The sequence below is a fragment of the Saimiri boliviensis genome, chromosome 19 (genome assembly GCF_048565385.1).
Source record: "Saimiri boliviensis isolate mSaiBol1 chromosome 19, mSaiBol1.pri, whole genome shotgun sequence".
In the NCBI taxonomy this organism is placed as follows: Eukaryota; Metazoa; Chordata; class Mammalia; order Primates; family Cebidae; genus Saimiri; species Saimiri boliviensis.
In genome coordinates, this window is record NC_133467.1 from 20249825 (window position 1) to 20268299 (window position 18475).

Below are 18475 nucleotides of genomic sequence, written 5' to 3' on the forward strand. Positions count from 1 at the left end.
CCCAAAACATCTGGGACTACAGGTGTGTACTAACATGGCCGGCTAATTTTTTAAAATATTTTTTTATCTCACCATGTTGCCCGGGCTGGTCTTGAACTCCTGAGCTCAAGCAATCCACCTGCCTTGGCCTTCCAAAGTGCTAGGATTACAGGTGTGAGCCACCATATCCGGCCTGAACTTGTTTCTTTTAAAGAGCCCTATGTTCTTTAAAATAAAAATATGAAAAATGACTTTAAAAAATCACCTCTCAACAATGTTCAGGCAAGACACACCATCTTGGCCACCCACAGCATAGAGAAAGCCTCCAAGTACTGCCACACCAACACTTGTCCTGCAGGTGCTTGTAGGGGCTACATCACTGCTCCACTGGTTTGTTTTGGGGTCATACCTGAGAAGAACACACCAAGAGGAGAGTTTGTATTACACAAAGGAAGCTTGGCTAGGTTTACATATTCTAAATTCATGGATTTATATGATATATATTCTTTTCCCTAAGTATGGGTTGATTAATAATAACTAAAACATTTGAAAATCTAGTTTGTATTTTTTTTGAAATTTATGTATGAATATATTTTCTTTAAAAAAAATCAGAATATTATTGATAAAGCTAAAGCCCTCTTTTGAGTTCCAGCTGAATTCTGGTCTCTTCCCATTTTGATTTGGCATATATCCTTCAATACTTTTTAGTAAAATACTTTTATATAGGTATATATGTATCCACATATGCATTTGTTTATATGCAAGCATGTTTTCTTTTTTTTTTTTCTGAGATGTAGTTTCACTCGTTACCCAGGCTGGAGTGCAATGGTGCGATCTCGGCTCACCGCAACCTCCGCCTCCTGGGTTCAGGCAATTCTCCTGCCTCAGCCTCCTGAGTAGCTGGGATCACAGGCACGCGTCACTATGCCCAGTTAATTTTTTAATATTTTTAGTAGAGGTGGGGTTTCACCATGTTGACCAGGATGGTCTTAATCTGCTGACCTCGTGATCCACCCGCCTCGGCCTCCCAAAGTGCTGGGATTACAGGCTTGAGCCACCGCGCCCGGCCTTGCATGTTTTCTTTACATAAATAATACCACACAGTAGGCACTGCTTTTTCCCTCCACATTTTTTAAGACCTGTTTATGCTAATATAGCTCTAAATTTTTCTATACTATTATCCTTGTACATTTCTCTTTGTGCAAATGGATGATAGGTGGAATTACTGTGGCAAAGAATATGCTTAATTAAAAAACAATACTATCAAATTGCTCTTTTTGTAGACAGTTTTTTTTTTCAATTTCATTTTTTTTGTTTATTGAGTTTTGTTGCTTTTTTAGTGACTTGATTTAAAAGCATGATTCATTTATTTTGCATCTTTCTTACTTCCAAATGCATATAATTTATATAAATGTATGTAAGCTAAAATTCGTGTAAATTTGCCTTTGGGTACCACCTTAGTTGCATTCTATCCATTTTGATATATATAGGCTAAATTGTTAAGGTATAAATATTTAACTATTTTTACTCTTACTTAACTCATGATTTTTTTTTAAAACTTGAATGTGATCTTTTTTTTCCGTAAGTTGTTGGGGTATTAGGGTACAGATAATACTTGGTTACATGAGTTAGTTCTTTAGTGGTGATTTGTGATTTTGGTGCACCCACCACCCAAGCAGTATGCAATGCACCATTACGTGTAGTCTTTTATCCCTCACCCGCCTCCGACTCTTCCCCGCCAAGTCCCCAAAGTCCCCTGTATCATTCTTATGCCTTTGTGTCCTCTTAGCTTAGCTCCCATATAACATTGAGAACATATGATGTTTGGTTTTCCATTCCTGAGTTACACTCTTAGAATAATAGTCTCCAATCTCATCCAGGTCACTGCAAATGCTGTTAATGCATTTCATTTTATAGCTGTGTATTATTCCATTATATATATATATCACAGTTTCTTTATCCATTCATTGGGTGATGGACATTTGGGTTGCTTCCACGATTTTGCAATTGTGAGTTGTGTTGCCAGAAACGTGTGTGCAAGTATCTTTTTCAATTAATGACTTCTTTTCTTCTGGGTAGATACCCAGTAGTGGGATTGCTGGATCAAACAGCAGTTCTACTTTTAGTTGTTTAAGGAATCTCTGCACTGTTCTCCATAGGAGCTGTACTAGTTTACATTGCCACCAGCAGGGTAGAAGTGTTCCTTGTTCACCGCATCCACGACAACATCTACTGGTTGATTTTTTGATTATGGCCATTCTTGCAGGATTAAGGTGGTACTGCATTGTGGTTCTGATTTGCATTTCCCTGATCATTAGTGATGTTGAGCATTTTTTCACATTCGTTGGCAATTTGTGTATCTCTTTTGAGAATTGTTTATTCACGTCTTTAGCTCTGTTTTTGATAGGATTGTTTTTTTTTTTTCTCACTGATTTGAGTTCATTGTGGGTTCTCGATATTAGTCCTTTGTCAGATGTATAGATTGCGATTTTCTCACATTCTGTGGGTTGTCTGTTTGCTCTGCTGACTGTTCCTTTTGCCATGCAAAAGCTCTTAATTAGGCCCTAACTATTTATCTTTGTGTTTACTGCATTTGCATTGGGGTTCTGGTCATGAAATCCTTGCCTAAGCCAATGTCGAAAAGGGTTTTTCCTATGTTATCTTCTAGACTTTTTATATTTTCAGGTCTTAGGTTTAAGTCCTTAATCCATCTTGAGCTGATTGTTGTGTAAGGTGAGAGATGAGGATCCAGTTTCATTCTCCTACGTGTGGCTAGCCAATTATCCTAGCACCGTTTGTTGAAAAGAGTGTCCTTGCCTCACTTTATGTTTTTGTTTGCTTTGTTGAAGATAAGTTGGCTGAAAGCATTTGGGTTTATTTCTAGGTTCTCTATTCTGTTCCATTGGTCTATGTGCCTATTTTTATACCAGTACCACACTGTTTTGGTGACTATGGCTTTATAGTATAGTTCGAAATCAGGTAGTGTGATGCCTCCAGATTTGTTCTTTTTGCTTAGTATTGCTTTGGCTATTCAGGCTCTTTTTTGGTTTTATGTGAACTTTATAATTGTTTTTTCTAATTCTGTGAAGAATGATGGTGGTACTCTGATGGTGATTGCACTGAATTTATAGATTGATTTGGCAGTATGGTCATCTTCACAATATTGATTCTCTCCATCCATGAGCATGGGATGTGTTTCCATTTGTTTGTGGCATCTGTGATTTCTTTCTGTGGTGTTTTGTTGTTTTCCTTGCAGAGGTCTTTCAACTCTTTTGTTAGGTATATTCCTAAGTATTTTATTTTCTGCAGTTATTTTTAAAAAGGTTGAGTTCTTGATTTGATTCTCTGCTTGGCTGCTGTTACTGAATGGAAGAGCTACTGATTTGTATACATTAATCTTGTATCCAGAAATTTTGCTGAATTATTTTATCCATTCTAGGAGTTTTCTAGAGAAGACCTTGGGATTTTCAAGATAAATGATCACATCAGCGAACAGTGACAGTCTGACTTCTCTTTACTGATTTGGATGCTTTATATATTTTTTTCTCTTGTCTGATTGCTCTGGCTAGGACTTCCAGTACTGTGTTGAAGAGGAGTAGTGAGAGTAGGCATCCTTGTCTTTTTCCCATACTCAGAGGGAATGCTTTACACTTTTCCCCATTCAGTATGTTGACTGTGGGTTTGTCACAAATGGCTTTTATTACATTAAAGTATGTCCCTTGTATGCCAATTTTGCTGAGAGTTGTAATCATAAAAGAATGCTGGATTTTGTTGAATGTTTTTTCCCAAATCTATTGAGATGATCAGGTGATTTTTGTTTTTAATTGTTTATGTGGTGTATCACACTTATTGAGTTGCATATGTTAAACCATCCCTTCATCCCTAGTATGAAACCCACTTGATCATGGTGGATTATCTTTTTGATATGATGTTGGATTCGGTTAGCGAGTTGGGGCACTCACAGTATTTGGGGTGTCTCCTGGGTCCTCGAGGAGCAATACGTTTCCTTCAGAGGGTCTACAGGTCTTCTTGGGATTGCTGGGTTGTTCTTGCAGTCACTCTGGAGCTAAAACTCACAATCAAGCCTCCACGTGCTGTTTGGTCTGGAGCTTCAATCTAGTCCTGCCTCCCATCCGCCATGATCCCTTCTGGGCTCCCATCAATTTATTTTTAAGTGTGTTCATTGTTATTTCCTTTTTTTTTAGACACAGTCTTGCTCTGTCACCTAGACTAGAGTGCAATGGTGCAATCTCATCTCACGACAACCTTTATCTCCCAGGTTCAAGCAGGCCTCCTGCCTTAGTCTCCTGAGTAGCTAGGACTACAGGCGTGTACCACAAGTGGTTAATTTTTGTATTTTTTGTAGAGATGAGCTTTCTCCATGTTACATGCTTCTATGGGACTGATCCCTCTGCTTTTTAAGATTTTTTCCCCCAGCTGCACTGGAGAGAGGTATGAAGGAAGACAACATGTCCAAGGAACTGCAGGCAATTGATGTGTCTACAGTAGCATGCTTAGGGAGTGGTAGTGTGTCACAGGAGACACAGGTGGAGACCAGATCACAAAGAATTTGTGTATCATGCTAACTTGTTTAGGTTGCCAACTGTGCCACAAATGCAATACTAAAATGCATTAAATCACATTTGTTTCCTAATTAACATCTCAAAACTATATGAATAGTAGAGAGAAAATTACAGATTGACTTTACCCACCTTTCAACACTATTGAGATAAGAGGATCCATCATGGCCTCCTACTGCATATAACAGATCATCAAGAACACTGACTCCAACTCCGCATCTCCTTTTGCTCATTGAAGCCACCATTCTCCATTCATTGGTCTGTGGGTCATATCGTTCAACACTGGAAATGGCATCTCCACTGCACCAACCACCAACTGGGGATGTAACAGAAACGGTCAAGAGAATCCTATCCTAAAGTATAGCATGTAACACTCACCACTAACTTCACTGTGCCCTAATGCTTAGCTAACCACATGTCTCTAGTAGTGGGTCAAAATGCAAGTTATGACTTTAACCCATTCCACTGGGACTGCTATAATCTTTAATTAATTTTGTAAATAAGTCAGTATTACATATATTTTACAAAGAAATGATATTGATTCAAATAAGATTATGAGATAATATGGCTATATGCACAGAATGGAGAAATTATAGATAGATATGCACAGAATGAAGAAATAAATTATAACTGTTTAATACAATGTTTTTTCACAATTCCATGTAATTATGGGATGACTTGCACATTGATATATAAATTAATGCATGTGACTCATTTCAACAAAATATCTACTGCTTGACATTTTTAGTTTTTGAGAAAGGATCTTGTCCTGTTGCCCAGGCTGGAGTACAGTGGTGCAATCACGGCTCACTGCAGCCTTGACCTCCTAGACTCAAGCCATCTTCCTGTCTCAGCCTCCCAAGTAGCTGGGACTACAGGCATGCACTTGCACACCAAACTAATTGTTTTTCTTATTTTGTGTAAAGATGAGGCCTCCCTATATTGCCCAGGCTGGTCTCAAACTCCTGGCCTCTGCCTTGGCCTCCCAAAGTGCTGGTATTATAGACACGAGCCACTGTGTCCAGCCAACATTTCTGGATTTATATAAAAATGGATATCAAAGGTATTGAATGAGAAAAAGAAAATAGAGCACTCTTTTGGAGTATACTAGTTTTGAATCATGGGTTAAGAGTCAAGCTACGTGCTGACTTGTTATTTGTTTCTTATGATAGTAGATATCACAGTTGTCCAAAGGATTATTCAAATGACAATTTCTCATATGGGAAAATATTCAGTTTGGTAACAGTATATTAAGATCCAAACCTGCAAAGAGTACTTCCCCACATCGGATAGGTTTCCGTGGTCTCGTCCTTGGTCCTTGCATTAGTGGTCGTTCTTGTGGCAATAGGAGGTAGTTTTTAGCCTCATCTACCAAGTCTCTGTAGAAAAAATTTCTGCCTTTATTTCAAATATCTAAATTACATTGTTAGTTAAGTATCAGTGTAGTTTTGGAATATATAGGTTGGCAAAGAGAAGCAAGCATAAATCAAACCAAATCATGAATGCCAGCCAATATTAAAATTGGTATGAACATGAAAGCAATAATGCCAGTCAAACTGAGTTGTGAATTGATTAGTATTTCTATCATGACTCATATCTTACTGCAAATTTAGCCTAATGCTCAACATGCTTATAGCCAAGATAACTTACGAAAAAGTAAAAATTACAATTCAATTACCACACTGCAGAGTTACCACTTTCTAATATATTTTATTAGATTCTGCAAGATATTAGCAAGGTAACATATCAGCCAGGGTACTAGTTATTTGCTAGATAAATGTGTAACTGGGTCAAAAATTGGGTTGCTAAAAAGAAATACTGTATTGTCACAAATTTGCTATCTGGTAACATATGAATGGTTTACTCTCAACAAGTCTACTAAGACAGATTTTCTGTCTTGTTAAGATACTTTAAGAGAAGAATCTGGTAATTACACTTGTTAAATACAATAATTCTAACACAAACTATTTGTGTATGTACTTACTTCACTTGAGTACTTTTAAGTGACTCAGTACCTGATTAGTACAAATTCAATCTGTTACTCTGTTCTGCACCAACTCTGAAACTGTTTCCTAAATTATCCTCTATTTTCATTCTTGTTATTTATGCTACAAAGAGTAATGTATTCCTGCTGGACCAGTGCCAAGCATTACCCAATAATGTACTTTCCAATACAAGGCTTTACTAAGGCCCTTTCTGAATGTATCTATCCTAAAAACAAAAACAAAAACCAACCCCAAAAACCCAAGCCAATGACCAAGAACTTTTTCTAGTTTCCCATAAAGACTTTGACCTTCTAATAGTTCATTAGGTCATTCAAGAGTTCCTAGAAAGAATACTATAGAGTTATTATACTGAACAAACCAATACAAAATTAATGGTAGTAACAACACTTACAGCTTTGTGCTGTCCTGGTTTTTAAGTGCTTAATATATATAAACTCATTTAATCTTCACAACAGCCTTATGGAATAGGCACTATTATCATCCTCACTTCATAGAGGAAGAAACTGCAGCACAAAGAAGTTAGGATATCAGGAAGGGTCTTCTTTCAAATGTGACTTCATAACCTTTCCTTTCTGCATCAAATCAGTACAGTCTGATCTATATTTAATGGAGGAAGGCATCTATGTATTATTTCTTCAGATTTCAGCATGTATAATGTATATGGTTCTCCTTTTTGCAATATTTAGGAGAATTAATTACCATTTGTCTGTGTTTTAAATGTAAAAGACAAACATCTATTTAGTTTAACTCTAGTCCATGGCAAAGAGAAAAATGAATAACTAATATAAAAAAGATACACTAAAATAAAATAGAAACATCTAAAATCCCCTCCAGCCTCTCCTGTTAAAGGAACAGGCTTTAGGCTGGGCATAGTGGCTCACGCCTATAATCCTAGCACTTTGGGAGGCTGAGGCAGGCAGATCATGAGGTCAAGAGATTGAGATCATCCTGGCCAACATGGTGAAACCCTGTCTCTACTATAAAATAGAAAAATTAGCTGGGCATGGTGGCGTGCACCTGTAGTCCCAGCTACTCGGGAGGCTGTGGCAGGAGAACCGCTTGAACCTGGGAGGCAGAGATTGTAGTGAGCTGAGATCACGCCACTGCACTCTAGCCTGGTGACAGAGTGAGACTCCGTCTAAAATAATAATAATAATAAAGGAACAGGCTTTAGCTTATAGTAGAAATGCAAGTGAATCTACATGTCCTACCACTGTTCTGGAATCAGGGATCATTCTAAATTTCTTTAATCACCAAGGGAGGTCCAAAGGTTAGAAAGTTCTGAGTATAGATTTGCTCTTTCACTTTTATATTTGGGATATGCTGGTGAAAAATGGTTAAAAATCCCAGAAGATTTCAGATTGGAACCTAAATCTTAAAATCCGTCAAATTGGAAATGTAATTTATTACATTTTGTACATACTTTAGAGACAAACTAGTAAAATAGGTTACTATTCTTCCTCTGCTTTGTAAAAGTAGTTGGAGTTTCCTTTGTCAAAAAACCTCTGGAAACTGCTTCACCTAGCTCTAGTGAAAATCTTTCCATAGCAAATAGCTGTAGATCGTTAACTCTGTCCACAATTAGAAAGCAAGGCTGAGGCCGGGTGCGGTGGCTCAAACCTGTAATCCCAGCACTATGGGAGGCCGAAGCGGGCGGATCACGAGGTCAAGAGATCGAGACCATCCTGGTCAACATGGTGAAACCTCGTCTCTACTAAAAATACAAAACATTAGCTGGGCATGGTGGCGCGTGCCTGTAATCCCAGCTACTCAGGAGGCTGAGGCAGGAGAAATTGTCTGAACCCAGGAGGCGGAGGTTGCGGTGAGCTGAGATCGCGCCATTGCACTCCAGCCTGGGTAACAAAAGTGAAACTCTGTCTCAAAAAAAAAAAAAAAAAAAAAAAAAAAAAAAAGCAAAGCTGGTTCTATTCCCCAACCAGACATATGTGATGGAAGGAAAAAATGTTCACTGACAGAGTCAACAGCATTATTCAATTACCTCAGGGAAAAAAAAATACTAGCAGAGAATTGGCTCCTAAATTCAAGCTTGCATTACAATCTTGGAAATCTACCTCTTTATTGCCACTTCTACACCAATAAGCATCACACATAAAAAAAAAACTAATAGAATGGAATACTGGAAGTTCAGTTCTCAATTCCTCTTCCTCCTCTTGACCCTAGCCTAGAAGAAAAACTTGTTAAATTAATGCCCTGGTTTCAGCTCCACAAAATACAGTATTTAGGAAGAAATATAAATAAGGAAATTAGGAAAAAATAGGAATGCTTAGTTGTTGATTTTTTCCCATCTAGGGTCACTCATACCTGCATTCTTCATCACTTTTGATGAGAGGATCAGAGCCTACTGTGCCCACCAGGAACTTGGGACTAAGCAAAGGCAAACGAACATGTTGCAGCACCTATGACATAATAAACACCATTATTTTAATTAACTAATCAATTTTGAGACAGGTCTTACTCTGTTGCCCAGGCTGGAGTGCAGTGGCATGATTGCAGGTCACTGCAGCGTCAACCTCCTGGGCTCAAGTGATCTGTTTACCTCAGCCTCCAGAGTAGCTGCAACTACAGGTGCATGCCATCATACCCAACTAATTTGTATTTTTTTTTGTAGAAAAGGGGAATCACCATGTTGCCCAGCCTGGTCTCAAACACCTGAGCTCAAGCTATCTGCCTGCCTTATCCTCCCAAGTGCTGGAATTATGGACTTGCACCACTGCACCCAGCCAGTATACACTATTAAGGGCATGACCTCTCATCTGCAAGATATTTGAGAGAATACATAACCCATGCTACCCTACTGTGCTTCCAATTGTTTTGGGATCTAACTGAATACCATAAATAAGGAAGGAAGGAAGGCATACCTACTAAAAACTTTCAGTAATACATTATAAGTTCCTCTATAACTGGACTCAAATTAATTCACAATCCCAAAGAATATCTTGTTAAACTGCTATAGTCATAACAAGAAGAATGGGTCTTAAGTAAACTATGGATCACTCAGTGACTTCTGATGCATCATCTCATTACTCTTGAAAGTGTCGTAGTATTTCCAAGTTATATTGAAGGGAAACTGTGGTAGAATTTCCAAGCTATAGGAAAAGAAGCATCCTTGCTTTCTCTTGTTCATTTTATACAATTTAAGTTTTGAATTGTGCTATCACTCAAAAGTAGAATTGATCCAAAATATGGGGAAAGCACAGGAGCAAAAAGCCCACATTAATAAGCAACCAAAACGCTTCAAATACTTATTTCCTTATTTGGAAACAGATGGACTTTCTTACAGATGAATGTAGAGTGATAACTGTTCCATGTTCGCAAGACAAATACATATTATTTCATCTAGTACTAATCAGTTTCTTAGAGAAGCATTTCTATCATTACCTGGGGTAACTGAGGACGTCTTTCCTGAATACTGTATTTGACCCAGGCCATCACTGCATTGAACACTTGTTCTTCACTGCGAACGTTTAGCTCATCACTAGATATTATATCAATGAGTTGATTGGCTGGAAGCAACATGAACTCTTCACTCTCCATTACCTGTTCAAAGTTAGGTAAGAAGAAAAAATCCTGTGATCACATTTATTGTCTTGATGTTTTTCTTCAGGGTTATAGGGCAAAGCTGTATACCACAACAGAGGTGAAGTTTAAAACGATACCAGAGGAAAAGAAAAATTTTAAAAGAGAACAAGGGAAAGTACAGAAGATACCATTAAAATTTAGTAAAAATAGCTGGGCGTGGTGGTTCCCACCTGTAATCCCAGCACTTTGGGAGGCTAAGGCGGGTGGATCACCTGCGGTCTGGAGTTCGAGACCAGCCTGACCAATGAGGTGAAACCCCATCTTTAAAAAAAAAAAGATACGCTGGGTGCGGTGGCTCAAGCCTGTAATCCCAGCACTTTGGGAGGCCAAGGCGGGTGGATCACGAGGTCGAGAGATCGAGACCATCCTGGTCAACACGGTGAAACCCCGTCTCTACTAAAAATCTAAAAAATTAGCTGGGCATGGTGGCGCGTGCCTGTAATCCCAGCTACTCAGGAGGCTGAGGCAGGAGAATTGCCTGAACCCAGGAGGCGGAGGTTGCGGTGAGCCGAGATCGCACCATTGCACTCCAGCCTGGGTAACAAGAGCGAAACTCTGTCTCAAAGACAAAAAAAAAAAAAAGATTAAAATTTAGTAAAAATAATCATTTGTGATTCAAGCAATTTAAGAAAAATGACTTAAAAAAGATAAAAATAAAAATTTATATTCAAAATAAGCCGAATTAACTATATCAAACTATAACCCCAGATATATGAGGCATATAAAAAGTCAGGAAAAGCTTTCAGAAGAAGATAAATTGCTGAATGGACAGTGTTTAGGGCAGAAAAACCAAGAGGTCAGTTAAAAAAAAGAATATCAGCAATTCTGTAAGCAAAAATGAATATAATGAGGAGAGTATTAGACCAATGGAAAACTCTGAGGACCGAAACATTCTGATATATATGCTAGTGAGAAACTACAAACACCAATAATTCTCTTTATTCTCTTCTCCAAGGCTAGGGAACTGTCAGAATGGAGACGAAACAGCAATAAGAATATTACCTTGTTGTGCAGGCCAGCCACCTATTCCAAGGCCTTGTAATTCCATTCATCAGGATGTAGAGTAAAAGGGACAGGGTGCAATGCAGAGGAAAGAAACAGTCACTGCTACCCTTCATGTGGTTTGTTATATTATTACTCAGGAGATTATACTACATGTGATGTCTATTAGTGCAGGCAGTACCTCTAATGAAGCTGATGGATTCTCTTGGGACAGGGTTATACTCATCATCAAAAAGTCAAAATATCTAGCAGAATATGCAATAGGCTATAAAAATAATTTAAACATTTGATTAAGAATGTTTTCCTTAGCCACGTGCAATGGCTTGTGCCTGTAATCCAAACACTTTAGGAGGCTGAGGCAGGATAACTTTTAGATTCAGGGGGAAGTGTGGGAGGTGGGTGAGGGATAAAAGACTACACACTGGGTACAGTGTACACTGCTCGGGTAACGGGTGCACCAAAATCTTGGAAATCACCAAGAAAGAACTTACTCATATAATTAAACACTACCTGTTCTCCAAAAACTGTTGGGGGAAAAAAAACATTAGGGTCCTGAGCTGACCACGCTACTGCAAAATAAAATAAAACAAAATACGAATTTAAAAAATGTTATAAAATAGACTATGTTCTTCCCTTGCTTACAATCCTTTAATGGTTTTCCAGCACTCTTAGGATCAATCTAAAATTTTTTTTTTTTTGAGACAGTGTCTGGCTCTGTTACCCAGGCTGTAGTGCAGTGGTACGATCTTGGCTCACTGCAACCTCTACCTCCTGGGCTCAAGCCATACTCCCACCTCAGTCTCCTAAGTAGCTGGGACTAAGGGCACATGCCATCATGCTCAACTAATTTTTGTATTTTTTGTAGAGACACAGTTTCACCACATTTCCCAGGCTGGTCTTGAACTCTTGAGCTCAAGCAATCTCCTCACCTCCGCTTCCCAAAGTGCTGGGATTACAGGCATGCACCACTGTGCCTGGCCAATCTCAAATTCTTAACACGGTCTATCAACTTCAGTGTGATTTAGCCGCCTTCTTTCTGTGTAATCACTATGTAACATCCTCCACTGCCTTGGTCTCTGGGTCTTACTGGGTTTTTTTCAGATCTTCAAACTAGTTACATGCTTTTTAATGTCTCAGGATTTTGCACAAGTTGTTCCAGAAACAAAGTTAAATTTCTCTGTAATACACTCTTAAATCATCCAGTACTACTTCTTTGTAACACCCATTAACTGTAGTTATTTGTATGTTTAAATGTTTAATGATTATCTTCCCTGCTAGATTATAAACTCCACGAATACAGAGACTCTAGATTTCTTGTTCACTATTGTACTCTATGTTCCCAAGCACAGTAGCTGGAACATAGTAGCTTTACAAATATTTGTTAAATGAATAAGGGAAAGATAACAGGTTTAATGAAAATTCTTTTTTTTTTTTTTTTTTGTGACTGCAGAGAATGAAAATTCTTCTGATAACATCTAAACTCATCTTTTCAGATTATTAGTTTACCAAATAATCAATAATCTATTCTGAATAATCCACATAATCAGGAAGGGAATATATACATGATGATATCAGGTATCCTATCAGGCATAGATCTTCTTAGGAATTAAACTCTATTTTGGCTTATAAAGTAACCTTTTATGAATACAGTTAGGGAGAATCAATCCCTAAATCTTAACTTTTGCTGGTAGAACATAAAATTGGCCTCTAAAATAGAAGCTAGGTTTAGGATTTATGATAATTTATTTCTTTGCTATTATGAGTTAGAATCAGCAGGACATACCCAGAATGAGAACCCATATTGCTCTCCAACAAATAGGTCATAAATGCATTGAAACAACAAGTACAACTCACCTCTTGAAAGTTATGCTGAGTGAACTTGTCTGCTATCCTTAGCAACTCACGACATGAATGTGTGTCAGCAAAAGCCCGAATGCCCAGGCAGTTAGAAGGATCTAATTGTCTCTTTAAGAATTCACAGCAGGCTTCCTGTATTTCTGCCAGCTGGAGAAGGCAAGCAGCTGGCAGAAGAGTCTGAACATTGCCCTCTTCTACAGTTATCTGGGAGGTATATGCAAAGTCAATCAATAATTCCATAGCCCTCTCGTCAATGTCTCGGATAACTACTTCTGTCTGACGGCTCTCTGCCAATTCTCCTGTAAACATAGCTCGAAAGTAGGGACTACAGGCTGACAAAATGACTCGATGGGCATATATCTTCTTGGCGCCCACAACTAGCACCACATCACATAGCTCCCGGTGCTTTCTCAGAAGGTTAATCACTTCCAGGGTTTGTCGAGGGTGCTTGTCTGAGATGTAGGGCATGCGGGCGGGTTGGGGAACCCCTTCTGGCAGTTTGTTGGGGTCTCCAAGGGTGCAGCGGCTTGTTACATCCATTCCAGTCTCTCCTGGTCGAATGTTGGTACACCTATAGGAATGATGGGGGAGAGAGAGAAGATAACAGTATTATTATAAGCTCACTCCCCCCTCTTAAATGTTTGTAATTCAAGCAATAAGGAAACTTGTAATTGGCTTGATTAAAAAAAATTTTTTTTTTGGTAGAGATGATGTCTCACTGTGTTGCCCAGATTGGTCTCAAACTCCTGGGCTCAAGTGATCCTGTTGCCTCCACTTCCCAAAGTGTTGGGATTATAGGCATAAGCCAACATACCTTGTCTATATAAACCATTTAAATTGCAGCTACTATAGTAATAAAACTTTTGGGTAAGGTGATTATAGTTATCCATTTTAAAAATTAAGCCCAAGTTAACATGCTTCAATTAATAGGTAAATTTTGAATTAAAGATAATCTAAAAAGATTGGTTTGATGGCCAGGTGTGGTGGCTCATGTCTATAATCCCTAGGAGATACTGAGGTAAGCTGATCACTTGAGGCCAGGAGTTCAAGACCAGCCTGGCCAATGTGGCAAAACCCTGTCTCTATAAAAATTACAGAAAAATTAGCTATGTGTGGTGGTACACATCTGTAATCCCAGCTGCTCGGGTGGCTGAAGCATGAGAATCACTTGAACCCAGGAGGCAGAGGCTGCAGTAAGCTGAGATTGTGCCCTTGCACTCCAGTCTGGGCAACAGAGAGAGACTGTCTCGGTGGGGGGCGGGGGGGAAGGTCTGGATTGAAGTTTATCTTTACTTAGAAATCTTTTCTTCAAAGTTTATTAAAATTAAAATAGTAAAGAAAATGGCAAGCTAAATGATGATTTAGCAGGACTGCAAAGAGCCTCCAGACCAAGATTTTCTTAGACTAATTTGGGTCTTCTTTAATATCTAGAGATATTAAGTATGATAATAAGCCTTATTTTAAAGTACTACATATGTCAAATTGCTCCTGACAAATTGGTCTGAATCACTAAGGTTTCAATATGATTACAAAAGAAGTGAATACATTCATAGACAGACATTCTTCAATTTATAAATAAGTAGTATGTAAAAGCTGTTTCTAAAAGTTTATTTATTTGGAATTTTATTTGTATTTTTCCATAAACCTCCAAATAAATAAGTGCTATAAATGCGGACTAGGTTTAGTTGTAAAATTCAGTGCATCGTAAAAAGCATTAAAAAAATAGTGAAATAGAAATAAATAAAATAAAATAATGGAATAGAAAGTAACAGCATACATTCCATTTAGTCAAGTATGTTCAATTGTGTGTATGTACACACACATTTGTATAGATATGCATACTTGGTTCCCTTTGTCAACTGCAGGTTATATCAAAAAAGTTTAAACGCCACTCGCCTGAGTTTTGAAGTACCAAGACACAAGGACCAATAGGTACACGAAGGGAGAAGGAAAAGAATCTCTTTTTCAGATTATTCTACAACTTCTTGTTGCTGTTTTTTATTTTTTAATTTTTAATTTTTTTAAAATTTTGAAATGAAGGTCTATGTTGCCCAGGCTGGTCTTGAACTCCTAGGCTCAAGCAATCCTCCTGAGTAGCTGGGATTAAAGGCACATGACATCACACTGGGTTATTTCTGGTTTTTAAACAGAGGCTTTAGAGAAGCTTGATGGCTGCCGCTAGTACATACAGACTGTAGAAGTCTGTACGTTGGGCATTTCCTGTACATTTAAGTATGTGTTGTCCAAACTTGTGTTAAAGAACATACTCTTTAGAGGCTGCAATAATTATTTTCCTTTAAAATGGGTTTTGGACAAAAAGTAGGTGCTGTAAATTGCTCAAATTTGATGAACACTGCTTTACAGGATCAGGGTATATATGTATGTGTCTATAAATTTTACAAGCTGGTGTTCCTCACAAGTCTTCAAATATGAAAACTGCCCCCTCTTGCTTGTGTGGAGATCTACATTTGGAATAGAATGGATCATCAGATCATCCAGTATAATGCCCTCATTTTACAGAGAAAGAAACTAGTTTGGTTAGGTGACTTACTCAAAATCATGAAGCTTTCAGTAGCAGAGCAGGTCTCTGGATGCTTTGGGGTAAACCACAGCTATCTCCTGAGGTACTATGAATATTTAATAACTGTAATTCATATGAGTGCTGGGAAGCAAGGGGAGGGCAGTTTCTAGGATAATTTAGCAACTCAAAATATGGTTTTGTTTTTTCTTATAGATTATCCAAATTTCTGTACAACTATTTTTAAAAGCCCAAGAAACTACACCAAATACAGATTTTTTTTTAGATTCAGCCATCATGAAAAACTTCATCAGTGAAATATCAAAAAGAAGAGTCAAATAATTTGGTAAAAGAAGCCTATAAAATAAATTTCATATTTCTTCCTAAATGTGTTTCCTTCCTTTAATTTCCTCTAAAAAAAAAAAATGCTGAAATGAGTGAAGGTGAGTCAAAGGAGTTTAGAAAGCCAAGGAAATATACACTAAGTAAATGAATGGTCATTCCCATAAACAGTTATCTCCTAAAATGACAGTGAAAAGAATAATCAAATCACATGCATATAGGAAGCACAAACTAAAAAACAAATCACATATCTTAAATATGCTTCATGTTTACCAAAGGAATGTTACAAGTTTTGCTATCTCCCTAAATAATAATTCTACCCACCCAAAATGAGTCAACATCAAATTTCAGTTATCAAGTCACACACTCCCCATATCTACTATTCCAAATGTAATAGTTTTGAGGCAAGAGTAATTTTTGGTAAGTAGCTATGATAATTTGAAAATCAAGCAAAATAAAATGTTTAGAAAATACACTCTTTGATTGTAAGGCACTTATAATCAAATTTTGTCTTTTAGTCCAAAGACCTGCAGATCTTTTCTTAGTCTGGAATTGCGCTTCCTAGCTGTTAGAGTTTGGATGTTTGTCCCCTCCAAATCTCATGTTGAAATGTGATCCCCAATGTTGGAAGTGGGGCCTGGTGGGAGGTGTCTGGGTTATAGGAGCAGATCCCTAAATAATGGCTTGGTGCTATCCTCTCTTAATGAATGAGTTCTCATTCTATCTGTTCAAGGGAGAGCTGGTTGTTTAAAAGAGCCTGGCACCTCTTCCCGTCTCTCTCAGTCCTTGTCTTGCTATGCCTTTCACCATGACTGGAAGCTTCCTGAGGCCCTCACTAGAAGCAGGCACTTCTTGTACAGCCTGCAGAACCATGAGCCAAGATAAACCTCTTTGCTTTATAAATTATCCAGTTTCAGGTACTTCTTTATTGCAACGCAAAATGGGCTAATACACTATCTAAATAAACACTTCACCTTTTCTACTTAAAAAATTTTGTTTTACTTTGGAAATTAACAACTTGACCTTTAAAAAGACTCAGTGGCACTGACCCTCATTTATAGTCCTAAATATACTTGAATAGAGAGAGCTAGAGATTTGAGCATACAAACCCTCAAAACAGAAATAAAATCTCACAGTGCCAGTTCTGCTTACTAGAAGAGGTCCCACTAGGCACTATATTCCATACCTGATTCCACACCAGAAAGCCAAGCTATTAACATCTTTATTTAAAAATTAGTTGAGAATGTTTTAGTACCAAGGCATCTCATCACTGCTTATTGGATAAAATGAGCATAAGCCTTGGGTGCCTTGGTCCATCAACCAAGATGGAGGAAGAAGGGCAAATCCCCATGCAAGCGTGCCAGTTTCCCTTTATGTGAGGATAGCAAAAGCCTTCCTAGAATATCCCTCAACAACTACTGCTTACATCTCATTGGTAGCACTGTGTCACACAGCCCTTCCCATATGCAGAGATAACTAAGAAATCAAGCAGAGTATTTAATTTTCTAGTGTCTATAGTAGATGGAAAAAGGAAAAAGAGATGTGCAAGCTACCTACAGTGCATGCCACACTAGGAAATAGTCAAATCAAGCAAGTATATGTTTTACCACTATTTTTAAGCATACCCTTCAGACTGACTAGAACAAACTGAAAATTTCAAAGATATGAGATTGGAAATTTGTCTTCTGAAATTGAACTGAAGGGGTATTTCAATTATCTTTCAATGTGAGTAAAAAATTATCAATAAAAACTCTAGATATTATTAAATAAAATAAGACCCAAAGCATGTAAAGCTTCTTACTTATTTTAGAGGCTTTATTGGGTCTTCCTGCGAGGCCTGCCTTAAACACCCTTGGTACTCCCTGAGGTTCTGCCCTCAGCATTCTCCTTTCTGTTCTGCCATCACTTATGCCTACAGCTTAAACAAACTTCTTAGCACTGGTGACTCACTTTTTTTTAATTTTTTTTTAATTTCTAGCCCAAATCCCTCTTCTGCTCCAGACTCATATTCCAATCACATGCTGGATATCTCCAACCTGGCTGTTTCCTAAACACAATAATCTTAAAGTATAGGAAACAGAATATATTCTTGGCTCACTGAAACCTGTTTCTCTTCGCGCGCGCGCGCGTGTGTGTGTGTGTGTTTACATCTTATCATGACAGCCCTTAGTTTCCTAAGTTTGGAGTCATTTATAATATCACCTTTTCCTCATTCCATGTTCACCAAATCCTTTTGGTTTTACTATAATATAAGCTCTCAATTCCATCCTCTTCTCTCAACCTTACTGCCATAGATCTACTTCAGGTTCTTACCATCTTTCATCTAAACTACCACAACTACTTTCAGTTCATTTCCTTGCCATAATTTCTTCCTTCTTTCCAATTCATCCCTATATGCCTAGAAATCAGCTCAAAGAAAAAACGATCTGTATAATAATGTATAATAATGTGAACTGGCTCTGAAATACCTAAAGGATAAAGTTCAAATTGTTTCCCATGGTTGTAGCCTCATTTTCCATGATGTTTTCTACTTCCCCTTCTTCCCCAACATACCCTGTACACCAGATATACTCATTGTTCCATGCATGTCA

General features: G+C 37.9%; 1 protein-coding gene across 4 annotated transcripts in view; it reads right to left on the bottom strand.

Annotated features, from left to right (window-relative positions):
• The window catches only part of KLHL20 (kelch like family member 20), a 39149-nt gene that overhangs the window by 15000 nt on the left and 5674 nt on the right, over nucleotides 1–18475 (bottom strand). For 3 of the 4 annotated variants that reach the window (XM_003925353.4, XM_074390119.1, XM_074390120.1), the window contains 6 exons: nucleotides 13022–13595; nucleotides 9965–10123; nucleotides 8888–8982; nucleotides 5823–5938; nucleotides 4692–4875; nucleotides 245–388 (listed from right to left, as the gene is read on the bottom strand). In XM_003925353.4, the coding sequence (XP_003925402.1) occupies nucleotides 245–388; nucleotides 4692–4875; nucleotides 5823–5938; nucleotides 8888–8982; nucleotides 9965–10123; nucleotides 13022–13595 (1272 nt within the window). The remainder of the gene's footprint in view (nucleotides 1–244; nucleotides 389–4691; nucleotides 4876–5822; nucleotides 5939–8887; nucleotides 8983–9964; nucleotides 10124–13021; nucleotides 13596–18475) is intronic. The other variant, XM_074390121.1, reaches the window with a different exon arrangement.